This window comes from Microcaecilia unicolor, chromosome 6 (genome assembly GCF_901765095.1).
Source record: "Microcaecilia unicolor chromosome 6, aMicUni1.1, whole genome shotgun sequence".
NCBI classification, from domain to species: domain Eukaryota; kingdom Metazoa; phylum Chordata; class Amphibia; order Gymnophiona; family Siphonopidae; genus Microcaecilia; species Microcaecilia unicolor.
The window spans coordinates 308,286,517-308,313,957 of NC_044036.1; the positions used below are offsets into that span (position 1 = coordinate 308,286,517).

The 27,441-nt window shown below is 42.5% G+C and overlaps 1 protein-coding gene across 2 annotated transcripts in view; it reads left to right on the top strand.

The window, feature by feature from the left end:
* MYH10 (myosin heavy chain 10) overlaps positions 1–27,441 on the top strand; it is a 221,677-nt gene that overhangs the window by 37,818 nt on the left and 156,418 nt on the right. For both annotated transcript variants that reach the window (XM_030208112.1, XM_030208113.1), the window contains exons 3-6: positions 2,807–2,963; positions 10,970–10,997; positions 21,710–21,812; positions 22,518–22,547. In XM_030208112.1, the coding sequence (XP_030063972.1) occupies positions 2,807–2,963; positions 10,970–10,997; positions 21,710–21,812; positions 22,518–22,547 (318 nt within the window). The remainder of the gene's footprint in view (positions 1–2,806; positions 2,964–10,969; positions 10,998–21,709; positions 21,813–22,517; positions 22,548–27,441) is intronic.

Below are 27,441 nucleotides of genomic sequence, written 5' to 3' on the forward strand. Positions count from 1 at the left end.
TGTCGTCACGACGGACGCCTCGTTGTCGGGCTGGGGAGCCCACTGCTTGGGAAGGACAGCGCAGGGGCTCTGGTCTCCTGCAGAGGCAAAGTGGTCTATCAACCTCCTGGAACTCAGAGCCATTCGGTTGGCGCTTTTGGAGTTCATCCCGGTACTGGTGTTGAAGCCTGTACGGGTCCTGTTGGACAATGCCACGGCTGTGGCCTATGTCAACCGCCAGGGAGGTACCAAGAGCGCCCCTCTAGCCAAGGAGGCTATGAATCTTTGCCAGTGGGCGGAAGCGAACCTGGAGCAGCTTTCAGCGGCCCACATTGCCGGAGTCATGAATGTCAAGGCGGACTTTCTCAGTCGCCATACCTTGGAGCCCGGAGAGTGGCAGCTATCTGCTCAGGCGTTCTTGGACATCACGAAGCGCTGGGGCCAGCCGAGCCTAGATCTGATGGCATCATCGGCCAATTGCCAAGTGCCGCGCTTTTTCAGCAGAGGACGGGACCCTCGATCCCTGGGAGTAGATGCTCTTCTCCAACAGTGGCCGACTCAAGAGCTTCTCTATGTGTTCCCGCCCTGGCCCATGTTGGGCAGGGTGCTAGACCGGGTGGCAAAGCATCCCGGCAGGGTAATCTTGGTGGGTCCAGATTGGCCCAGACATCCCTGGTATGCGGACTTGATCAGGCTCTCAGTCGACGATCCTCTGCGGCTGCCAGTGGAGCAGGGCCTGTTATATCAGGGTCCCGTGGTGATGGAGGATCCCTCCCCCTTTGGTCTTACGGCGTGGCTATTGAGCGGCAGCGTCTGAGGAAGAAGGGCTTCTCAGACAAGGTCATCGCCACTATGCTGAGAGCGAGGAAGCGCTCTACTTCTACTGCTTACGCCAGGGTTTGGCGTATCTTTGCAGCGTGGTGTGAAGCAGGCTCACTTTCTCCCTTCACTGCTCCAATTTCTTCAGTGTTGGCGTTCCTGCAAGAAGGTCTGGAGAAAGGCCTGTCGCTCAGTTCCCTTAAAGTCCAGGTAGCGGCTCTGGCTTGCTTCAGGGGCCGCCTGAAGGGTGCTTCCCTGGCTTCGCAGCCGGATGTGGTGCGCTTTCTCAAGGGAGTTAATCACCTGCGCCCTCCTCTGCACTCAGTGGTGCCTGCGTGGAATCTCAACCTGGTACTAAGAGCATTGCAGAAGCCGCCTTTTGAACCCTTGTCGAGGGCATCTCTGAAAGACCTGACGTTGAAAGCAGTCTTTTTGGTGGCTATCACTTCAGCCAGGAGAGTTTCCGAGCTCCAGGCGCTCTCATGTCGAGAGCCTTTTCTGCAGTTCACTGAGGCAGGAGTGACTATTCGCACAGTGCCTTCCTTCCTGCCCAAGATTGTTTCTCGCTTCCATGTGAATCAGCAGCTCTGTCTCCCTTCCTTTCGTAGGGAGGACTACCCAGAGGAGTACTCTGCTCTTAAATATCTGGATGTGAGACGAGTCATCATCAGATACTTGGAAGTGACCAATGATTTCCGGAAATCGGATCATCTGTTTGTCCTGTTTGCAGGTCCTCGTAAGGGTCTGCAGGCTGCTAAGCCTACAGTGGCAAGATGGGTTAAGGAAGCCATTGCAGCGGCTTATGTGGCCGCGGGGAAGGTGCCGCCTATCCAGCTGAAGGCTCACTCCACGAGAGCTCAGGCGGCCTCGATGGCAGAGGCCGGATCCGTCTCCTTGGAAGAGATATGCAAGGCGGCAACTTGGGCTTCGGCTCATACATTCTCCAAGCATTACCGTTTGACTGTGGCTGCACGGGCGGAGGCCCGGTTTGGAGCTTCAGTGTTGAGGTCAGGGATTTCAATGTCCCGCCCTGGGTAAGTACTGCTTCGGTACATCCCACCAGTCTATGGATTGATCAGCTTGATGATATGGAAGGTAAAATTATGTATAATCATACCTGATAATTTTCTTTCCATTAATCATAGCTGATCAATCCATAGCCCCTCCCAGATATCTGTACTGTTTTTATTCTGGTTGCATTTCAGGTTCAAGTTTAGTCTTCAGTTACTTCAGAAAGACTTCGTGTTCAAGGTTTTTCACTTGGATTCTTCAAGAGTTAAGACGAGTTTGTGTTACAGTGAGCTGCTGCATTCCTCTCCCCTCCGTTTTACGGGGCTGGATTGAGACTTAAAATTCTGCCGGCACTCCCTCCCGCTTCGTGCGGCTGTAGGGCAGCTTTGTACCCCTCCCGCTTCGGCGGTGTTAGGGTCAGTCAGCTCCTCCCGCGGTTGCGGTTGCAGGATAAGCCAGATCCCCCCGCATCGGCGGGTGTGGTGTCCCTCCCCCGCTCCGCGGGGATGAGCTGGACGGATTCCCCTCCCCCACTTGTGTGGGGATGAGCTGGGTTAATTCCCCTCCCCCGTTTCGGCGGTGGTGAGCTGGGCAGAGTGTCCCTTCGTGGGTGTAATTCTCTAAGTGCTGAGTCCTGCGGATGGAGCTTTGATATCGACATACTGAGGAGTTTCCGGCAGCACATGACCACATATAGGGAGGCAAAAGTTTGCTCTCTATCTCCACCTGCTGGTAGATGGACACAACCCACCAGTCTATGGATTGATCAGCTATGATTAATGGAAAGAAAATTATCAGGTATGATACATAATTTTACCTTTCTGTACGTAAAACTTGTTTTACATGTGGAAAGTGCTTTAAAATTGCCCATATGTCCAGCTGTGACACTTTTTGTATCATCTGAACTAACTGATGAATAAATAAACTTGAACTCTAATTACTTGTCAGGTCTGATAGTCTGTATTTTGGCTCATATTGTATTTTGTTTGTTTTTTAGACCTATTCCGGACTATTCTGTGTAGTTATAAATCCTTACAAGAACCTGCCCATTTATTCTGAAAACATTATTGAAATGTACAGAGGAAAGAAGCGCCATGAAGTGCCTCCACACATATATGCTATCTCTGAATCTGCATATAGATGCATGCTACAAGGTAAGAGAATTCGCTGTAAAGAATGATAGCAAAAAAAGTTAAATACAGTCAAGTCAGACACTTATGGTTTTATAAAGTATTCTGTTGGAGTTTCCTGTCAACATGAAATATATTTGAGTATCTTTAATCTGTGTCTGTCTTAGCAGGTGGGAGTGTTATGATTCTGCCGGTTTGGCTGATGGGGAGGGGGGACGTCTCTTCTGATTGGCTGCCAGGGGTTGTGCTGACGTCAGGGGATAGTACTTTAGCCTGCAGCTGAAGAGTTTCTCTGCTTTTGCGTTACTTACTTGGTGGTAACAGGAAAGCCTGATAGGTTTCTCTCAGAACGTGCTCTAGGTTCTGACAGGGATCTGTGTTGTATTAGAGTATTCTTTTCCTTCCCTCTGGGTTAGCTGCTGCTGTGTGTGTGTGTGCGTAGCTCTGTAATCAGGGTCAGCTGCTCATTTGTTTAGTGGGGGCTGGGCATTGCTCAGCCTCTGGGGCTCTGGGCTGAGTGAGAGCGTTCTCCTTTGCTTGTTTGTTTTAAGGATTTCTCTTCCCAGTGTCCCGGCTTGCTGGCTCAGTGAGTTTAACCCTTTGTGTACTGTGTGTATTGTATTCCTGCCTCTGCCAGTGTGTTTGTTGGATGGGCCCCACTCCCTCTCGGGAGGGGAAGCGTTCTCTCTGATTGTTTGTTGATTTATGGCACTCTCTCTCTGCTGGCTCTACAAGCTTAACCCTTTGTGTTCCATGTGCCTCTGTCTACAGTGGGTTTGAGGCAAAGGCTTTCTGCCTTCCTTTTGTGTCTGGTTCCTCTGGCTTCTGCCTGGGGCTCCTACCCTGGTGGGGGGGGGGGGGTTGCTGTGTTAGTTCCCCTGTCCTGCGCTAGTCCCGTGCGTGGGCGTGGCCCGCTCTGGTCCTTTGTTTCCCCCTCTGCCCTATTGCTGGTGTTCAGTGCGTGTCTGGCATCTTGGGGCCCTCTGGGTTCTTTCACCCCTCCCTGTGTGTGATTGGGTTCCAGTTCAGCCGTGAGGCTCGCACGAGTGGCTCTGTGTGCGTGGGTTCTGGTTCGGCCGCGAGGCCCGCCTGTATGCCTATTTCCCTTCTTCCTGAGGGACTGTGGGGAGGGGTAGCTTAGGGGGTATTGTGTAGCTGGGGTGTGCGGTGGTGGGTCGGTCTCCCCTTGGCCTGGGTCAGCGCCTGCTGGCCTCGGACAGGGCCCAAGGGCTCACGACCAACCCAACGGATTACAGGGAGTCAGGGGTTGTTCTTTTAAGAGGGTAAAAAGTGTGGCCAAGGACTGGGTTAGAAATGGCTGGTGTAAGGCTGCATGCACTCATATTTTTGACACTAAACTCACCCAGAGCTCAGAACGTTCAGTATTGTTGCAATTGGATTATCTTGCCCATTTGAGTTTATGATTAATTCTCTTGCCTGAGTAAAACAGGTTCAAAGTATGATTTTGTTTCATTGGACTATAATGTATATGGCTTGTCCAGGTCTATTTTTCAGATACTTCAGACTCCTTCACTTTTGTGGATGAAAAGTTGTAAATGCAGATTAAAACATTAAAAATATTTTTTTTATGTTTAACATTGAAACTATTTTGTTAAATATTTTAGGTATCTCTTGTAATCTTAAGTGACTTGGTTTTAAAATGTGTTTGGAGACATTGCTATTTAATCAGACAATAAGTATGCTGTTATTGTCTGCAAATATTGGAAGAACTCCCTTATAGGTCAGTATTAATTGGAACCTGCACTAGGAGCTATTGTGTGGCTGTTTTCTTGTTTAGAAAATTTCTAATCTTAAATTTAGTTTTTTCCCCTTTTTTTTAAACTTGGTGAGTAAAGAATGTTCTCATTGTTTTGAATTTCATATAGTATATATTTAGGAACATAGTGTAGTGCTTTTATTGTATACTGCCTTGCCATAATCTTACAAAAGGTGGTATATTAAGATACATTAATGATCATTTGTTAATGTGGTTTATATTGAAAATTCATGTTGATAAATTAACTGGAAATCTGTTAGACCAATTTTCTATCATCAGAGAACACTAAGATGCAACTCGGACATATGTACAACACTTTACTACTACTACTAATCATTTCTATAGCGCTACTAGACATATGCAGCGCTGTACACTTGAACATGAAGAGACAGTCCCTGCTCGACAGAGCTTACAATCTAATTAGGACAGACAAACAGGACAAACAAAAGATAAGGGAATATTAAAGTGAGGATGATAAGGGTTTGGAACAAATGAATAAGGGTTAAGAGTTAAAAGCAGCATCAAAAAGGTGGCCTTTCAGCTTAGATTTGAAGACGGCCAGAGATGGAGCTTGACGTACCGGCTCAGGAAGTCTATTCCAGGCATATGGTGCAGCAAGATAAAAGGAACGGAGTCTGGAGTTAGCAATGAAGGAGAAGGGTGCAGATAAGAGAGATTTACCCAGTGAACGGAGTTCCTGGGGAGGAATGTAGGGAGAGATGAGATTGGAGAGGTACTGAGGAGCTGCAGAGTGAATGCACATAGGTCAATAAGAGGAGTTTGAACTGTATGCGGAAACGGATAGGAAGCCAGTGAAGTGACTGGAGGAGAGGGCTAATATGAGCATAACGACCCTGGCAGAATATTAGTCATGCAGCAGAATTTTGTACAGATTGAAGAGGAGAGAGATGGCTAAGTGGAAGACCTGTGAGAAGCAAGTTGCAATAGTCTAAGCGAGAGGTGATGAGAGTGTGGATGAGGGGTTCTGGTAGTGTGCTGAACTGAGCTGCACAGCAATGTGTGCAGCTAACTTCCTGTAACTCATTTTATTTGTGTTCAGTTTTTTTTTAATTGCGCAAAGCTTTTGATTGTAAAGGCTTTTTTGTTTAGCTTATTGTAAAACACTTCTTTGGTAAAGCAAATGGAAAGTCCTACATAGGATTTTCTATTCCTCTATTTTCTGCCACATATTTTCAGACAAATGTCGCCCCATTTTCCACCCAGGTTCTGGAGTACCTTGAAGTCCAGTCCAACATGGCACAATGCAGTCTCTGCAAACATTGGGTCTCCCAGGGGTTGGGACTGCCTTCATTTTGTGGGATCCATGGCAGTGACCTTGGAGGTGCTGCTTTTGGCATGCACTCATATTCTCTCCCATTGGTCAGTGCTTTCGTGTTGATGGGTGCTAGCTTGTCAGGATTTTGACTACTATTAGCTTTCACTTCCCTCCAGGGTGAGGTGCATTCTGGACTGATGGGATGGTCCCAGGTCATCTTCGGACACGCTGTATTGCAGCAGTTGTGATTACCATCCAAGTCTCCTCAGCTGGGGAGTTCACTGTTTTGGCTATGTAGTTAAGGGTTGTTGATTCCCGCTGGAAGCCTGTTGATCCATCAACTGTCTGGAGACCTGGGCAATCAGATTGGTTCTGGTGGAGTTACTTCCCCTGGCTTTGGGAATGGGTCCGGGCGATGTTCGGTTCCACAGTAGTAGCCTCTATCAAGAAACAGGGTGGCATTAGGAGTCAAATGGTGGCCCTGGAGGCTGCTACCCTGTTTCTGGGCAGAGACAATTTTCTGGCTTTATTAGCAGTCCATGTCATTGGCAAAGACAAGGTTCAGGCAGTCTTTCTCTTGGGATTAATGGATATGTGGCATATTGGAGAATTCCAGGCTGCATCAGCCCTTATACTGGTGATGTCGCTGAAATAGTGCGGTATCTATCCTACCTCCATCTGCTGGTAGGGGAACTCCACCCATTTATCTGGACTGGCCTATCAGGACTCGAGGAAAAACATGTATGAAATGTTTACCTTGCTTTTAGATTAATGCTACACCCTGCAGCATTCTACGCTTTTTCCATCCTTTTCTTCAGCCTTGGTATCTAATGTACTCTAGTTCCCAACAGGCAGAGCCCTTAAATCTGTTTCCTTCATAGCAACTTACCATGTATTTCGGACTATAAGTTGGGGGTTTTTTTTGTTTGTTTGTTTTTTTTTAACATGTGGACTGCTGGATACGACTTATAGTTGGGAACAACCGTATATAATTTTTTAATTTTTCTTTCTTCTTTCATTTCAGCCACATGTACCCATGTGGCACTCATTAGGAGCTGTCTGACTTATACTCAGGGGCAACACTTATATTCAGGGGGGACTTATTGTGCATGTCCAGGGCTTTTAAGAAGATGGTAGTTGACTCTTAAGAGTTAGAAATTTAGATCATTCATTCTTATTATTCTTTGAATATTGTGCAATGATCCAAACTATTAAAATCAAAATTCTAACTTTTTTCAGTTTCATCTGTTCTTAAGCAGAAAAGAATTCTCTATGAAACATAAAGTAACAAAGCATGCTTTTCCATTTTACATAAAATAGCAGACTTGATGCTCCTTTTACAAAGTGGCACTACCTATTAGCTGTGCACTGAATGCGAAGAAGCCCATTCATTTCCCATTGGCTTCTTCCCATTCAGTGGGTAGCGTTGGTTTATAAAAAGGAGCCCTCAATGTTATTTTTATAACGCACTTAAAACTGACACGTTTAACTCATGCTGGACACTGAAAATGTTATTTTGTCTAGGGTAATTGAGTTCTAACTAAACTGACTTATTTCAGTGTTGATACTGGAGGAAAAATCAGTTCTTTGTTTAAAAAATAAAACCTAGAATTCCATACATGGTCAGCAAATGAGATTTTTTTTTAAACACAAGGAACTATCCCAAAAATCCTGGATCCAGTCTTGGACTGGAATGTTAGGAATGAAAGAATGCAACAGTAAGCCTCTCCAAAGGAATAAAGGATTCACAGTTGTAAAACGTTTTCACTGAATATAGATAGATAAGAGCCTGGGAAAATAAAACTGATTAGCTTTTGTCTCTGGAAGTGGAACATTGCCTTAATTCATTGAATTTTATTCATGGTGAATAAATGTCTTTGTTCTAGGATCTGTTGAACATCATGTAGTACAGGAACATAGCCTAGCATAGTAACATAGTAGATGATGGCAGATAAAGACCTGTACAATCCATCCAGTCTGCACAATAAAATAAACTCATTATATATGGTATGTGATACTTTATATGTATACCTGATCTTGATTTATCCTTGCCATTTTCAGGGCATAGACCGTAAAAGTCTGCCTGGCACTGTTGTCAAAGCCCCTGAAAAGCTCCACTCTAGCCCATCCAAGTCTGTTCAGCCACGATCAGGCCACAGACTATAGAAGTCTGTCCAGCACTGGCCTTGTTTTCCAACTTCTGAAGCTGAATCTGTCCAGCCACGATCAGGGCACAGACTATAGAAGTCTGTCCAGCACTGGCCTTGTTTTCCAACTTCTGAAGCTGAATCTGTCCAGCCACGATCAGGGCACAGACTGTAGAAGTCTGCCCAGCACTGGCTTTGTTTCCCAATTACCGATGTTGCTGCCTAATCTCCACTAAGCTTCTTTGGATCCATTCCTTCTAAACAGGATTCCTTTGTGTTTTATCCCACGCATTTTAGAATTCTGTTTCTGTTTGCATCTCCACTACCTCCCATGGGAGGGCATTCCAAGTATCTACTACCCTCTCAGTGAAAAAATTACTTCCTGACATTATTCCTGAGTCGGCCCCCCCATCAACCTCAGTTCATGTCCTCTAGCAGCTTCCCGTCTCTGGAAAATGTTTGTGGATTAATACCTTTCAAATAGTTGAACGTCTGTATCATATCGCCCCTGTTTTCTCCTTTCCTCCAGGGTATGCATGTTCAGGTCAGCAAGTCTCTCATCGTACGTCTTGTTATTCAAGTCTCATACCACTCGTCACTTTTCTTTGAACTGCTTCAAGTGTTTTTACATCCTTAGCATGATATGGCCTCCAAAACTGAACACACGTCCCAAGTGTTATGTTATCTGCTTTCAAAGTGCATGTAAATCATAAAATATGAGCAGAGTTTCTTTTTTAAAGGTATATAAATGGAGGGTGATAGGATCACTGCTGCTTAAGATGACAGCCTGAATCAAGAGCTCTATAAAAGGTGGCGAGAATTTTACATTTTCTTTCCATGACAAAAGGTCAAATAGCTTTTTTTTTTTTTTTAATTTATTTTACTTTTAAAGAAGGGCTTTTAACACTGTAGAACCTACCTGATACTGGATTAGAAGCTTGTGTGTTGTGGGTTTGTGATTTTTAGCATATTAAAGAACCGAAACAGGAATTTTTTTTTTTTGTTACATTTGTACCCCGCGCTTTCCCACTCATAGCAGGCTCAATGCGGCTTACATGGGGCAATGGAGGGTTAAGTGACTTGCCCAGAGTCACAAGGAGCTGCCTGTGCCTGAAGTGGGAATCGAACTCAGTTCCTCAGTTCCCCAGGACCAAAGTCCACCACCCTAACCACTAGGCCACTCCTCCACTCCACAATTTGGACAGCAGTTTTCCAGTTTCAAGTGGGTCATGTGACTGTACTTGGCACCAAACTTCCAGAACTTCTTTCTGAATGTGAATATCTTTTGTGCAGATGGAAGAGTTCCATGTTGCTGTTCTGGCCCTTTGTCTCACTCAGTTTTTCATATATTTTGAGTTTCTTCAGTGAGTTTATGCTCTCTTCTCTACTTTCCAACCCAGTGGCAGTTTGAATTATACAAAAGGGGTTGAGAATATCTGTCTGCCTAATAGCAAAATAACTCTCAGAAGATTTAATGGAATGGAATGAACCTTTGGGCATGTGAATAAAAGCAGGCAGAAAGACAAAAATGGGCCAAATAACACCAGGTGTACCAGAGAAATACTTCTTCTCCCCCCCCCCCCCCCCCCCCCCAAAAAAAAAAAAAGACCCAGTTCATTTCTATGGGAAGAGTTCTAGTTTCTGTAGCAAGTTAGGCAGGCAGAGCACACAACATGGACCACAGTACCATATGGTCTAACGTCTGTAAGTAGGCCCTGACTGTGATTATTTGGTGCATTCACTCTTCTGGAAATAATACATTCCTTAGCGTTCCTCCAGACCATCTCAGATTGTGACTGATGGGTTGTGCACGCCTTCCAGCAGGTGGAAACTGAAAATTCTGATTCTACAGAGTGAGCCAATAACAGCCCTTACTAGGTATAGAAAGATCCAGAATATCGTAACAGAGCAGGAGAAGAAAAAGAAAGAATCGTGTTCTGTGCACCTGGGAACTTGAGCAGCCACAAGCACCAGACCTATATTGAGCTCAGTTGATGAAAAAAAAATTGAGGGAACATTTGGTCTCAACTCTATTATGCTACAGCGTAGAGGCTGAGCAGTCTAGTTGCTTCCTTAGAACTGCCTGATGATAGCAAGAGAACTTTTCCACAGGAAAATCCTATGCTGCTGTAAATGTACCGTACATACTTGAATATAAACCAAGATAACAAGCCCCCCCTCCCTTTTTTATTTTTAAGGGGAAAAATGTTAACTCGTATATAAACCAAGGGTTTACATTTATTTTCCTCTACTACCCCCAACCCTTGTGGTGGTGTATTTCTCCTGTGCCCTACCCCCATAGTATCCTTTCTCTGACATTGCCACTGCCTCCCTCCCTCCCTTCCCCCGTGGGCCCACTGTACATTCCTGGTCTAGTAGTGAGCTGGAGCAGGAGTGATCTCCACATTCTTCTGTCTCCGTAGTGAAAATGGCTGCCGTGACTTCCAGTGGCAGTCTTGTAAGTTTTTGTGTGTGGCGATTGCTCCTGCCCCAGCTCAGTGGGTCTAGGAGGGGGAAGGGAAGTGGAAGCTGCTCTGGTTGTGTGTGTGGGAGGAGGGGCAAGGTTGGCAGGTGGCAGCAGAGGAGAGAGAATGGAAGGAATTCCGGACACAAGGGGGACAGAGAATGGCACCAAATATAACCAGATATGCAATTTTTGATGCCACCTTTGCTAAAAAAAATGGGTATTCAAGTATATACGGTAATAAAAGCAGAATACAAAACAGTAGCTAAAAGGTAAGGAACTTAAACTAGTGGTTTGACTATCGATTTAATTTCTTTCCTTTAGGACTCATAACATTTATACTGTTTTTTTTTTTTGTTTTTTCAGATCGCGAGGACCAATCAATTCTTTGCACGTAAGTGAGAAACTTATGTAAACTCTTTACATCTGTGTAAGTTCACTTTTTTCTGTAGTGCCCATCTTTGATGTGGAAACAGCAACAAATTTTACAGTGACTTATTGGCAGGGCAGTGTCCGAGTAAGTAATTTTTCTCTGAGATTCTACCTTTACTAACTGCCTTGACACTATCTGAATAGTGATGGTATGCAACAGGGGTGGAGATGAGATATCTTGGTAGTGGTGATTTTTTTTCAGCACTTCTACCTGGATAATTTAGGACAGAAAAACTGTCCCGTGTATCAGAATAGGCTACCCAGATAGTAACTGAATATCACCACAGTCCAGGTCATGTCGGGAACTCATAGCAGCTTCCACTCTCTGGATATTGCCTCTGTTTTTTTGTTTTGGTTTTGCCGTTACAAAATTGGCTGCCACAGGCTCAACATCAGGAGAGATTTTCTTAACTATATAACATAGTAACTTTGATAGCTATTCTAATTTTATGAATTTTTTTTATACTTTTTTTTTATGAAAATGAGTGGTTAGGATTATCAATTACAATATGACTAGGCAAAAAAAGAGTATGGGGCATATTAGCAAATCTGGGGATTTCATTTACTGATGGACTTGCTAGAAATTTATATTAAAGCTGGATTATGATCTGCTAGCTACCCTCTGCTATATGCAATTAGATTGCTGCTTTTTATAACTTACCTGCCAATTGCAGCACATCTGATTTACATCATTCATGATGTCATTTTGTCAAGTCAGGTTACCTCATTGTATTTACTGAGTAGGGGTGGTGCTCACAAAAAATGTTTGGCTTGTTTTCTGCTCTTCAGAATTTTTTCACTATTTTTGGCCATTCTTTCGGTTTGTATAAAACTTTAATTAAAAAAAAAAGTATGCATGGTAAATGCAGTAAATTAAAGCATGCGCACTAATGTACATCTCTGTTGTTGCATTAATTCATGGGCAGCAGAATCTTTTTGGTTGGCGGGTAAAATACCAAACCAGCTGCTGAGGCTTTGAGAAGCACAAAGTTAATTGCACCTTGGCTCTTTATGACTGCCATATAGCTTCTTCTGATCTAGCAAAATCTGTAATTTTTGTTTACAGTTGGGATGTTGAACTCTGTGTCTTGTCACTAGCGTGTCTTAAAATTGCTGCTGTTCATTCTCAAATGACTTACTGAGTAGTCTTTAAATTTTAGCTAGTAATAACAGGTGAAATTAAAATCAGTCACGAGTACATTACTTTATTTATACAAAGTGATTTGTATACCCAGGAGGTACTTTAAGACATGTTTGTATTTTAATATGGTAGTTTAATATGTTTATTAAAATCTTGATAACTACCATTTCTTCATTAAAAAAGTCAAAGCGGTTCATATAAAATAATGATAATACATTAAAATAGAAAGGAAAAGAGTGCCATTTTAAAATAAGGAAGGAACAATCATACCAAGCAGCAATACCCAGAAAGTATGAAGTCTTATTTCTGCACTCTTGACTATAGTTTCCCCAGTATTGGTGGATAGTGGGGAAGAAGAATCCCATAGACCTAAGTAGCATGGAATAGAGTATAAAATGTTTATCCTCCCTTGGCATGAATGTTAGGGACTGACACATCTCTTCTGAAATCGCAATGTTCTTATAAGCTCCCCAAATCACAAGGCTTTAACTTAGCTGTTTTGTTTATCTACAAACTGTTCTCGGTGATGTAAGTATGCTTATGTTCAGTGGTGCAAAGTAAACTGTTTAGGTTTTGACATAACTGTTTACTGGATATGGTTACCAGTAGATCATTAACCTCCATTTTTCTCTAGTGCAGCTCCAAAACTACATCATAGCTCAGGAACTACACTTAAATGTCAGAATTGGTATACATTGTAGTGGAACTTTTGATATGAATGTTGATACTATGACAGCTGACTCCAGAAATAGAGAATATAAAATTAGTCTGTATTTGAAATGGAATAACAGATTTATCTCAAATCTCTAAAGGCAATATTCAGTCACAGATCAGGAAGCCAGGCTTTTCCAAAAGGCACACCCCAGGATTTTTAGCTGCACTGAAAAATGGAACCATTTTTGCTGTGTGTTTTTTTAGGGTTTTTTTTTTTTTAATCATTTCTGATCTTCAAGTTTAATGCAGGAGACTCTGATAGACATTGGTGTCTGAACCAAGAACTGGTGTAAACAAAACCAGATTTGCCTTGTCCTGGATGGTACTATGAGAATTACTATAGCCCCAGCTTCTACCCTAATTCACTTGAGATTCGCTCCTACTTACTGCATACCAGCGTGTCATTCTGTCTCCACAGGTTTGTATTTCCCCTTCTGTTTCCCATGGCTCCACAACACTTTCTCTTCCTGATACTAACTCTTATTTTGCTGTGATGCAAAATGGATACTGCCAGCATTACAGGCTACCAAACCAAACATGTTAGCTAACAAAGTGTGGCATTCCCACCTACTTGGATGAGAAGCCACCTTAAATTTTGCTCTTTAATAACTGAAACAAAAATACCCCGAACAGGGTTTACTGCATTACACAGTTTAGTCTGGGAACAGAAGGACTGCTCTGTTTAAACCGAAAATGTCCAGTTATGGCTAGCATACAAAATTATTGTAGCAAAAATCTTTAATGGAAAGCCACAGTGAAAATAAAATCATGGTGCCAAAGCTTTGTCCAAGGCCAGCCTCAGAATCTGTGTCAAACTGTCCTGTCTCGCAGGCAGTGATGGCCACGGTCATTATCAACAGCACTGCATGATATCCCTGGCAGAGAACTTTTGGAAGGAGACAAATGACAAAGGATTAATACACACCAGTTCACTCCAAACAAGAGTTAGGGTAGATGGAAACCTCTACTGGCTACACTTACATAATGACCAGTGATCTCAACTCCCAATCCCCCAACTTCATATGAGAATGGAACCATCGTTCCCAGACAATACTAGATCTAATTGTCCCATTGAAAACTAAAAATATGACCAGGAAAAAAGCAGCCCCCTGCAATGCAACAGAGAAAAACTTGACAAGGACTACAAAAACACTAGTAAACTGTATAATCTGGTCAACAACTGTCTCCTCGACATCAAAGCACTGACCACCATCAATGACAAAACTCCAACATCCAGTGACCTAGCCAGACATTTCGAGAACAAAATACTTGACAAAGGAGCGGCCTTACAGGTAAAGATACCAATGCAGAACGTTTCATTGAAGAATTTGAACACCATTCCATGGTGTTCCACAGATCAATCCAGAGACTTGTGGGTTGTATCCCTCTACCAGCAGGTGGACTTAGCAAACCTTGGAGGTTCTCTCTATATGTGAACCTGTGCAGCCAACTGAACCTCAGTATTCTCTCTATCTAGCAGGTGGAGGGACATCTGTGTGCAGCTCTGGTTTGATCTGGTTTCTGGTGTCCTTTGGGCCTAGTTTAGCACAGAAAGGGGCTGAGTGGCTGTTTGCAGCTTGTGGTGTACACCCGATGGTGCCAGGTCCCTCCCGGTCTCCCCCTACATTTCCTCCATCACCCAGGGCTGTTGGCCTGATCAGGTGTTTCTTTTCTCTCCTGACTAAAAAAAAAAAAAAGGTAAGACACTTTGTTTATGTTTAATCCATACGGAGGAACTAGACGTTCTGCCGAGTCAGTTTTGGGGCAGGCGTTTGTGGAGCATTTCGGTGCCTTCTGAGGTGGCTAAGCGCTGCTCCCGGTGTGGGGTGGAGAGCAGCATCGGGGGAGTGTGAGTCCTGCTGCCGTCAGCCTGCAGCAGGTGTTCCCCGGATTTTGTTTTATTAATGCCCTTTGGTCTTACGACCTGGCCCTTGAAAGGGCGAGGTTGAGAAGAAAAGGGTATCCGGACGCGGTTATCGCTACAATGCTGTAGGCTCGGAAAAGATCCACCTCGATACCTTTATTCTAGGGTGTGGCGTACCTTCGATTCGTGGTGTGCGAGTTCGGTATTGTCAGTGGCTTCGGCTTCAGTATTGGTTATCCTCTCGTTTCTTCAGGAGGCTGTACAAAAATCGCTCTCGTTGAGTTCTCTTAAGGTGCAGGTGGCAGCTCTGGCATGTTTTAGACACCGGCTTCAGGCACGTCCATCACCTCCCACCCGGATGTGGTTCGTTTCTTGAGGGGCGTAAATCATTTGTGCCCTCGCATGCCAGTTCTGCCATCCTGAAACCTTAATCTAGTTCTCAAAGCGCTTCAGCTTCCTCCTTTCGAACCCTTATCGGGGATTACGATTAAGGATCTCACCTTGAAGGCGATTTCCTAGTAGCCATTACTTCCGCTCGGAGAATTTCAGAGTTGCAGGCCCTTTCTTGCAGAGACCCCTTCCTGCGTTTTACGGAGGCGGGGGTATCGATTAGGACAGTTCCTTTGTTTTTGCCCAAGGTGGTTTCTCGTTTCCATTTGGGGCAGTCCCTGCATTTGCTGGCCTTCCGCTGGGAAAGTTACCCTGAGCAATTCCGGGCTCTTCTCAGGTATTTGGAGGCAGTAAGAAGGGTCATATTGCGTCCAAGGTCACCAAAGCTTGTTGGTTGCAGGAGGTCTTCTCTTTGGCATACGTGGCATTGTGCAAGCAAGCCCCTTTGCAAGTTCGTGCTCATTCTATGTGAGCTCAAGCTTCCTCCTATGCAGAGTCCCGTTTGGTTTCTCTGGAAGATATCTGCAGGGCAGCTACATAGGCTTCGGCCCATACATTCACTCGTCATTATCAGGTGGGTGTGGCAGCTCGTCAAGATGCGGTGTTTGGCTCATCTGTGATTTCTTCCGGGTTGGGGTTGTCCTGCCCTACTTGAGGACTGCTTGGGTATATCCCACAAGTCTCTGGATTGATCTGTGGGACGCCATGAGAACAAAAATTAATTCTTACCTGATAAGTTTCTTTCCATTAGTCCCCACAGATCAATCCGGAGGCCCCCCCCCCCCCCCCCCCGGGTTTACTGTCTGCAGTTTCGTTGCGGTTGGTTAGTTTTTTGGGGGGGGGGTTCTGTTGTTCTGAATGTTCCTTTGTTTGATTAAAAAATAAAATAAATAAATATAGAAGTGGTGGAAGTATGTTGGGCAATTGATCTGACAATGTCAGGAGAGTTTTCTATTGTTTCCATTCCATTGCTTTGGTATCATTCATACTGAGGTTCAGTTGGCTGCACAGGTCCACATATAGCAAACCTTGGAGGTTCTCTCTATCTCCAGCTGCTGGTAGAGGGACACAACCTACAAGTCTCTGGATTGATCTGTTGGGACTAATGGAAAGAAAATTATCAGGTAAGAATTAATTTTTTCATATCACTGCTGCAAACCGAATATGGACATTATTTACAACACCCCAATCTCAGACAGTCTGATATATGCTTACCAGACTCTAATCAGCTCATTGTATTCTAGACTCCTGCCCAAACTACATAGTGAGAGGCCTCAACCCAAATTGTAGAACACCTAACACAATACGTGGCTTTTATGTTCTCCAAGGGTCTGTACCCTTCAGATAAAGACAACACACTGTTTACCCCTATCCCACAAAACATGAAACTTGGTAAAAGCGATATGAAGAACTACACACTAGTAGCGTCAATCCCTTCAATAGCCAGGCTCACAGAAAGGATTGTTGCGGAGCAATTAATGAACTACCTAACCAGTCACACAGTTCTACACAAGTCACAATCAGGATTCAGAGCCCGGTTCAGCATTGAAACGGTCCTGATAACACGGTTGGTGAATTTCAGGAAGGAGTTAAGAAAAGGGGAAAAGATAATACTATTACAGTTCAACATGTCTTCAGCTTTCGACATAGTAGATCACCAAATTCTACTCTGACTTCTAGATGAAATTGGATTCAGTGGTGAAGTCCTCAACTGGTTCTGGAGCTTCCTAATGGCTAGAACATACCAAGTGAAGATTAACCAAAAACTGTCAGCACCCTGGAAAGCAATCTGCGGGATCCTACCAGACCATCTCTCCAGTACTTTTCAACATAATGATACTACTGGCGAAACTCCTAACTGCAAGGTTTTCATACCTTTATTTACACGGATGCCGTGTTCATTTACATTCCCTTTGAAAATAACCTGAATGAAATAAAAGGAAAGATTAGTCAGGTGATCAAATCGCTAGAAGCCTTCAAACTAAAAATGAACAAGGAAAAAATATTTTTGTGCCCACCTTCCCACACTTCAGACACCTAACCAAACATCAAGATTGAAGTAACCAACTACCCAGTCTCGAGTAATCTAAAGATCCAAGGGGCTAGATCAAAAGCTCACCCTAGAAAACCAGACAGGAATTGTGACAACCAGAATGTTTCAAATTTTTTGGAAACTAAGAATGATAAGGAATTGCTTTCCCAGAGACGTTTTTCTCATGCTAGTACAGTCGATGGTCCTAACACACATGGACTACTGCAATGGAATATACTCTGGCTGCAAAGAAGAAATCTTGAAAAAACTTCAAAAAGAACAGAGCGCAGCAGCAAGATTAATACTAAGAAGATCATGCTACAGTAAGGCATGTCCATTACTACAGAAGCTCCACTGGCTCCCATTTAAAGATTGTATCTCTTTCAAAATATGACCCTAGTCTACCGAATATTCTTTGGTATGGCCCCAGCCTATACGATGGACCTAATTGACCTTCCACGCAGAAAAGTACAAACTGGAACCTGCATATACCTGAACCTCCACTACTCAAAATGGCAGAAACGAGACCATTCAGTCAGCGGGCTTCTCATACCAAGGCACAAATTATGGAATGCCCTACTGAAAAACTTAAGATGCATAGATCAGTATCTCAACTTTTGCAAACACCTAATTTTTCTTCAGAAAATTCTACTATGAGAACCACAAAGTTTATGTATATGTGGATGGTATTCTTTTGAGTATTTCCCCCTCTAATAGGTCAGATTGTTACACGCTTGAATGATTGATTGATTGTTTGATTTATGAATGGATTCAGCAGCATAAGCTGGTTTTGAATATGGAGACGTTTAAGGTGTGTTTAGTTATCTGGTCATTTACCTCGTTTGGTCTTGGTTCCCAAAATCTTAGAAGGGAAGATCAGTTTGTGACTCCTGATATTTGGGGGCACTATTGGATAGTGAGTTGCAGTTTGAACAACAGATATCACAAGTTTTGTGGGGTGGGTTTACATCTTTGCGGATGTTGAGAACAGCTAGGTTATGCTTTGATTCTGCAACCTTGCATATTTTGCTTTCATTTGTGATCTATGGTGATGCATTACTGAAATATTTGTGGAGGCACTTGAGGACCCTGCAAAATAGCACCACTAGACTATTGAGGGGAGTTGGTTCTAGGGATATTGTGTCACCGCTATATAAATACCACTGGTTGCTGTTCAATTTTAGCCTTTTTAATAAGGTCCTAGTTTTTGTTCATCAGGTTCTACTTGAAGGATTACCACCATATTTACAGCATATGATTGTTTTATGCTCCAGATAGAGCCTTGAGATCATGTAATGCTCGTTTGCTTGCTGTTCCTACTAATTCAAGTGTATGATTGGTAGTAACTAGAGAGAAGGCTTTTTTTTTTTCACAGGCGCCAGTTTTGTGGAACAGTTTACCAGTGGAGTTTCGAATGGAGGTGTCGTTGAAACAATTCAAAGGGAAATTGAAAGCTTTTTATTTATTTTTTTTTTTCAAAAAGCTTTTGAGGGGGTATAGGGGGGTACTGTGCGGTTTTTAAATGAAGATATATACAGTGGTGGAAATAAGTATTTGATCCCTTGCTGATTTTGTAAGTTTGCCCACTGACAAAGACATGAGCAGCCCATAATTGAAGGGTAGGTTATTGGTAACAGTGAGAGATAGCACATCACAAATTAAATCCGGAAAATCACATTGTGGAAAGTATATGAATTTATTTGCATTCTGCAGAGGGAAATAAGTATTTAATCCCTCTGGCAAACAAGACCTAATACTTGGTGGCAAAACCCTTGTTGGCAAGCACAGCGGTCAGACGTCTTCTGTAGTTGATGATGAGGTTTGCACACATGTCAGGAGGAATTTTGGTCCACTCCTCTTTGCAGATCATCTCTAAATCATTAAGAGTTCTGGGCTGTCGCTTGGCAACTCGCAGCTTCAGCTCCCTCCATAAGTTTTCAATGGGATTAAGGTCTGGTGACTGGCTAGGCCACTCCATGACCCTAATGTTCTTCTTCCTGAGCCACTCCTTTGTTGCCTTGGCTGTATGTTTTGGGTCATTGTCGTGCTGGAAGACCCAGCCACGACCCATTTTTAAGGCCCTGGCGGAGGGAAGGAGGTTGTCACTCAGAATTGTACGGTACATGGCCCCATCCATTCTCCCATTGATGCGGTGAAGTAGTCCTGTGCCCTTAGCAGAGAAACACCCCCAAAACATAACATTTCCACCTCCATGCTTGACAGTGGGGACGGTGTTCTTTGGGTCATAGGCAGCATTTCTCTTCCTCCAAACACGGCGAGTTGAGTTCATGCCAAAGAGCTCAATTTTTGTCTCATCTGACCACAGCACCTTCTCCCAATCACTCTCGGCATCATCCAGGTGTTCACTGGCAAACTTCAGACGGGCCGTCACATGTGCCTTCCGGAGCAGGGGGACCTTGCGGGCACTGCAGGATTGCAATCCGTTATGTCGTAATGTGTTACCAATGGTTTTCGTGGTGACAGTGGTCCCAGCTGCCTTGAGATCATTGACAAGTTCCCCCCTTGTAGTTGTAGGCTGATTTCTAACCTTCCTCATGATCAAGGATACCCCACGAGGTGAGATTTTGCGTGGAGCCCCAGATCTTTGTCGATTGACAGTCATTTTGTACTTCTTCCATTTTCTTACTATGGCACCAACAGTTGTCTCCTTCTCGCCCAGCGTCTTACTGATGGTTTTGTAGCCCATTCCAGCCTTGTGCAGGTGTATGATCTTGTCCCTGACATCCTTAGACAGCTCCTTGCTCTTGGCCATTTTGTAGAGGTTAGAGTCTGACTGATTCACTGAGTCTGTGGACAGGTGTCTTTCATACAGGTGACCATTGCCGACAGCTGTCTGTCATGCAGGTAACGAGTTGATTTGGAGCATCTACCTGGTCTGTAGGGGCCAGATCTCTTACTGGTTGGTGGGGGATCAAATACTTATTTCCCTCTGCAGAATGCAAATAAATTCATATACTTTCCACAATGTGATTTTCCGGATTTAATTTGTGATGTGCTATCTCTCACTGTTACCAATAACCTACCCTTCAATTATGGGCTGCTCATGTCTTTGTCAGTGGGCAAACTTACAAAATCAGCAAGGGATCAAATACTTATTTCCACCACTGTAGGAATAGATCTTGAGTATGAAAGGTTGAGTGTTTGTCCTTGTGACGTTTGTGCGTTCCTATAATTTTAATGGTGTCCTTTTCTTTTACTTTTTATTGAAATTTTTATTGTAAACCACCTTGATTATTAGGGGGTATATCAATTTTTTTTTTACTATTATTCATGTTAATGTAACAAAAGTATGTTAATCTGTAAGTCACATTGAATAGTAAAATGTAATGAAATAGTGTTGTCTGTAAGTCAATGAACTGTAAAATGTTTTTAGATATTGTGGGATATAAGTACAAGTAAATGTCTTGTTGCAATCTTTTTTTTTTTTGCTTTTTGGAGGTAGGGGTCTCCTTGCACACAGTTCCTTCCTTTCGTCTGAAGGTGGTATCATAATTTCATCTCTAAAAATCTGTGCAGCTTCCGTCCTTTCGGAGAGTGAGTAAAGAGGCTGAGTATTCTTCCTTGAAGCTTCTTGATGTTGGTAGAGTCCTCATTAGATATTTGGATATCACGAATAGTTTCGCAAATCCAACTGCTTTTTGGTAAACAGAGGCTTGGCCCTGGCTTCCAAGCCACTATCAAGTCAGCTTATTTGCATGCGAGGAAGCAGGGGGCCTTGCAGGCTCATTCTATGAGGCATATAGCGACATCCTGGACAAAGTCTACCTTACTATCTCCAGTGGGTATTTGCAAGGTGGCGACATGGTCAATGCTGCATACCTTTGCCAAGCATCACAGGGTGGATGTTGCGACATTTCTCGGAAGCCAGTTTTGGGTCTTTGATTCTCATGGTGACAGTGCCAGGATCCCACCCACTCTAGAGATTTTGCTTTTAAGCATCCCATGGGTTCTGGTATACAGGGAAGCTATGTAATGGAAGGAGAAATTAGGTTTTACTTGGTAACTTTCTTTCCATTAGTTCTTCCTGCTATTCCAGAGGCCTGCCTAAGATTTCTGAGATGTTTAGTGCTTCCTGCATCTCTACAGGTTATCCAGGGATAAGAGAAGTCCACACGTGTTTGCTCATCTGGTTAGTGGTAGGTTAGTATGTTGTTTAAGATTCTTGTGTTTATTCTGAGTTTCTCCTTACTGTTTGCCTTCGTAAATACGGAGGAGCTAGACTGGGTGCCAAGAGACATAGCGCTGCGCATGTCTAGTAGTGCAATAGAAATGATTAGTAGTAGTATGTCCAGCTCAGTTTCTAGTTATCCACCTGTTGGTTGATGGATACAGCTGTCCCACAGGTTCTGAAATAGTGGGAAGGACTAATGGAAATAAAATTATCAGGTTAAGACCTAATTTTTCCATTGTTAAAACTGTATTCCATGAAACTTATAGCTTCATTCAGATTAGTGTGTAGTAAACATGTAACATGCTTTAGTGTCATAACTTGTTTTCTGTTTAATTTTGCAGAGGTGAATCTGGAGCTGGAAAAACAGAAAACACAAAGAAAGTTATTCAGTACTTAGCTCATGTTGCTTCTTCTCATAAAGGAAGAAAGGACCATAGTATTCCTGTAAGTTTACACACACTTATTCTAGGTCATTTTTCTTGTGTTTCTTTGGCAGCTAAAACTAGTTTATTAACGTTAACTAGCATCTTTAGGTTTTTGATAAAAGCATGTAAGGTATTGAAGAGGAGTACAGGGTAGTAATTACTGTTTTACCTTTCATTCTCTGTTTTCTAGAGGCATCACATAAATCATATGCCAGATATAAAATGTTTTGCAGTTTTTTTTACAAACTTTCTTCTTTAGAGATTCACATCCATTACTTCTATGGTTTGTTTATGAAGCTGGCACGGCTGCTATTTGGTACTTGGGAAGCAGTTCATGCTATTAAATCACTTATGTATTATTGTGATGTCGCTCTTCAAATTTGGTATTAAACTAAATATTTGGCCTGTGGCAGATCTGTCATTTTCAAGTTATGAATATTCTCCTCTAAAGCTAGAAGTTTAATTGAATAAAACTTTTTATGTTGATAATTAATCTTTTGTGTAGATTCTGTGATTCTGCCAAAGTTGCTGTTTTACAGAAGGTGTAACCACAATGTCTTAATTCTTTTCACCTGGAAAAACTGAAGTGATTCCATGAATAACTGCTTAAACAGGATGGCATGTTTGGAATGATTAATAAGATTGCTGTATGGCTTGTATTCTGATACTAAGTTAATCTTGTTTTACCCATTAACATTTGTATTTGTTTGTTTGCTGTGAACAGCCTGAATCTCCTAAACCTGTGAAACATCAGGCAAGTGCTTTTCTTTTTGCTTCCTTGAGTTTGAGCATGTGTGGTGGTTAATTTTTCTTGGTTGAAGTCCTGTGTTAATTCTGCAAGTAATAACATGGAGTTAAAGAATACTGTAGTTGCATTCTAAAGAGCTGTTCTATAAAATCCAGTTAAAACCCCATAAGAAGATGCTAGAGAAGCCTATGTTCTTTCCTAAATAAAGACCACTTTTAAGAAAAGGTTTTGCTCTGTATTTTGCCTGACTATGCATGTTCTTACTCTTTTTTTTACCAAAAAAAAAAACCTAACCAGCTTGTCATGCAGCAACCAGTGAAGCTTTTCTTAAGCTGTACAACTGAAAAGAATTTAGTGGGTGTTTGGACAAGTGGTTGGCTACTAAAAATCTGGAATAGGAGCTCTTTCTCCCATTCTCAGAGCTCAGTGTCTTTTCCGTCATCTTTCATTGTCTAGCTCGTTACTTTTGTAATGATTGTGTGTATAATTTCATATCTTTTCTGTTTAGTGACATGCATAAACTGTTAAACTCATTTGGACTTTATTCTATTTTTCCTGGCATTTTTTCCTGGGCATATTGCTTTTGTACTTTTTGCTAAGATATTGCTGAAGCACTCTGGCACTTGTAGCTTTGCCCCTCCAAAGAAGACCATTCAGATAAACATATGACTTGTATTCAGGCTCTTTCGCTGGTAGGAAATGCTGGTATTAATAGATAATGCAAAAACATTAGGGAGATAAGAATAACCATACTGGGTCAGACAAATGGTCCATCTAGCCCAGTATCCTGCTTCCAGCAGTGGCCAGTCCAGGTTACAAGTACCTGGCAGAAACCCAATTAGTAGCAACATTCTATGCTACCAAACCCAGGGCAAGCAGTGGCTTCCCCCATGTCCATCTCAATAACAGACTATATGGACTTTTCCTCCAGGAACTTGTCCAAGCCATTTAAAAAAAAAACCTCAGATACACAACCACCGTTACCACATTCTCCGGCAACGACTTCCGGAGCTTAACTGTTTGAGTGAAAAAATATTTCCTTCTCTTTGTTTTAAAAGTATTTCGATGTAATTTCATTGAGTGTCCCCTGGTCTTTGTACACTTTGAAAGAGTGAAAAATCTATTCAGTTCTACCCATTCTACACTACTCAGGATTTACCACAATCATATCTCCCCTCAGCCGTGTCTGTTTTCCAATCAAAAGAGCCCTAACCTCTTTAGCCTTTCCTCATATGAGAGGAGTTCCATCTTCTTTATCATTTTGGGCTCTGTTCTTTGAATCTTTTCTAATTCTGCTATCTCTTTTTGAGATACGGAACGCAATACTCAAGGTGAGGTCACACCATGGAGCAATACAGAGGCATTATAAAATTCTTGGTCTTTTTTTGCATCCTTTTCTTAATAATTGCTAGCATCCTGTTTTGCTTTTTTGACTGCTGCTGCACACTGGACAGAAGATTTCAGCATATTTATCTACAATGACACCTAGATATTTTTCTTGAGTGCCGACTCCTAAAGTGGATCCTAGCATCAGGTAACTATGATTCGGATTATTCTTCCCAGTGTGAATCACTTTGCATGTGTCCACATTAAATTTTATCTGCCATTTGGATGCCCAGTCTTCCAGTTTCCTAAGGTCTTCCTGCAATTTTTCACAATCCGCATGTGTTTTGACAATTCTGAATACTTTTGTGTCTGTAAATTTAATCACCTCACTCGTCGTTCATTTTCCAGATCATTTATAAATATGTTAAATAGCAACTGTCCCAGTACAGATCCCTGAGGCACTCCACTAGTCACCCTCCTCCACTGAGAAAAATAGCCATTTAACCCTACTGCCTACCCTCTGTTTTTGACCAATATCCAATTCCTAATTCCTAATCCACAGATTCTGATTCTTTTGGTAGGTTAACGATTGTATCCATCTCCTAATCAGATATTCAGAATGACTTTCCTATGCACTGTCCTTCCCTTCTGTAAACGTATGAGATTGCTGATGTCCTCTGTGGGGGCAGGAGATTGTACCAGCTTGTAGCGATGTGCCACTTACCTGTGTTCTCCCTTTTGGCTGGTATCAGACCCCATGAGTTTTTCCTAAATTCTTATTGGCATCTCTAGAAATGGGCATTCATATTTTTTGTACTTGGATGACCGACTAGCTAGCACACCCCAGTAATCGGTGTGGAAGCCAGGACCATATCCTTTTATATAGAAAAAAATATTATATAGTAAACCTGATTTAGTTTTTGCTAGAAAATGTTAGGCCTCCTAGCAGCTAGTGTCCCAAGTCCTATTCAACTGGACATAATGTTAAGATCTCTGACCTTGGACTGCGTACTGCTTCGAGGAGTGAGTAGCCCAAGGTTAGAGCAGTTGGCTGAGCTCCAGGGAAGAAAGTCCATTGCCTCAGTTACAAACTTAGATTGTACTCCTGGGGACAGGATTACATCCTTGTAAAGGATATAAACTTGCTTTGTACTACTAAATTGAGCTAAATCCAAGTCTGGATCACAATCTATGAGCAAACTTTTATCTGCTACCAGTTTTATATTGCTTTGATACCAGGAATTGCCTGCCCATATTCTAGATCCTCAAATTACTCTAACCATGGATGCATCCAAATGGAATTAAATTTTACAACTTTGCATCTGGGGGTTATGGTCCCTCTGTTAAGGTATTGTATTGCTCTTCTGCAAACAACTGTGAGAGTCTTGAAATTTCCATGAAATTATATGGTCAATAAAAAAATAGTCCAAGTTGTACACCCAAATAGTCATGTACATTTTGAACAAACAGGAACAGAGAGATTTTTGTAGGTCCTGAAAATATTTGGTTTTGTCTGGTCTCGTGGGACTAACCTATTGACTTACCTTCATACCTTGGGAGGAAAGGAGAAATGTGCCACCAGAAGAGCTAAGAGCTTCTTGGTCTTTGATTTTCACTGTAATCATGATATCTGGGGTCTTAGACTAAATTCTGATTTTTCTTAAGTTCACGTGACCATGCTTGACACTACACAGATTCTTCTAGAGTTTCTGGAAAGGGAAAAGTCCTTTGTTGCATATGTGTGTTCCCACTCTTCAGCAACCCAAGTGTTCCCTTGAGATGTGTATATATATACAAACAAAAAGCAAAGCAAACAAAAACATATATACATAATATATATATATTTTTTTGTTTGTTACTAGGACAACCACCTGCATTCTATTCTTTTGTAATGTCAGAGATCTCTGTAACCTGATCTTGTTTTTTCTTCAACTGTTTTGCCTAACCCCTTATTCCTATATTGCCTTATCAGAGGGTTATTGTGTGCAAATGAATGACTTTTAACTTGTTATGGTTTATTGTCTTGTTATACCGTATTGCCTGAGCACTTAGCACTTGTTGGTTTTGTTTTTTTTGGCCGTGAAATGTGTTTTCTGGATCTGCTGAGCTAGCCTATGATTTTATTTTACTGCACCAATGCCAGCAGACCATTCAGCAGAATTTTTCATCTTGATTTTTTTGCCTTGTGAACTTTTCCTTATCACAACAGTTTTGTTTCTGTCTCAAGTGCAAAAAGGTAATTCCTAAGTCTTGCGACTGATGTTTGGGACAAGACCACAGTGCTGTCAGTTGACATCTACACAGTTGTATCCCAGAATACTTTTTGAGCCAGGAATGTTCTTCAGGCCTGCTCTGCTGAAGAGCTAAAGGTCAACTCATTGTAGCCAGGTGGTACTGAAGAGGTCCAAAGGCTTGGGCTTGGTCCGAGTATAGGCCATGTAGTAGAGCCAAAGTATGCACAGAGGATTTGATGCATCTGTATACACACCTTCAGGAGTTTATAGGTGCTAGAAGCTTCACATCTAGAATAGTTGTATCTGGAGGTGAATGTGCTAGCCAGTTTTAAATTAAATATAAATATCCTTAATATGTATATTAATGATTCACATAAACTGATTTTAGGGACACGATTGATGTATATAGACACTATGGGGCTCATTTTCAAAGCACTTAGCCTTACAAAGTTTCATAGTAACCTATGGAACTTTGTAAGGCTAAGTACTTTGAAAATACGCCTCTATGTATATTTAGAATTAGCTCAAGAGCCAGATTAGCTAGAATGTTCATTTAAAGGTTTGGTACCCTGCTGTTACTGTGCATAGGCCACAGCAGCTTACAAAGTTAAAACCTATCATAAGGTTGAAAAGAACACCAAACAAAGTCAGGAGTGATTAGGAACCAACCATACCAAGATTCGACCATACAATGGGAAGGGCGAGAGGCATAGAGACATATTTTCAAAGCACTTAGCCTTCCAAAGTTCCATAGAAACCTGTGGAACTTTGGACGGCTAAGTGCTTTGAAAATATGCCTGATAGTGAACCAATTTCATGGACTTTTGCAGCTGAGCAGGTCGTCCTGGCCTTAGGGATTCATAACAAAAAGGCTAAAGGCTTAAAAAAAAAAAACTTGTCTTCAAAATAATTTTAAATTTGGTGAATGACAACTTTGACCTTTATATGGGGAGGGAGATAGAAAATAAAAAGTAGCCAAACGGGTTAACTATCCAGCTTATTTTCGAAAGAGAAAGACGCCCATATTTCGACTCAAATCGGGAGATGGGTGTCTTTCTCCCATGGGCGAACAAATCGGTATAATCGAAAGCCGATTTTGGTAGTCTTCAACTGCACTCCGTCGCAGGAACAAACAAAGTGGGCGGGGGCATGTCGGAGGCATGGTGAAGGCGGGACTGGGGCGTGGTTATCGGCCGAGGAGAGATGGGCGTCTTTAGCTGATAATCGAAACAAGAAGGGTGTTTTGGACGAGAATTTGGTCCGCTTTATTTGGACCCTTTTTTTTAAGTCCCCAAAAAGTGCCCCAACTGACCAGATGACCACTGGAGGGAATTGGGGAT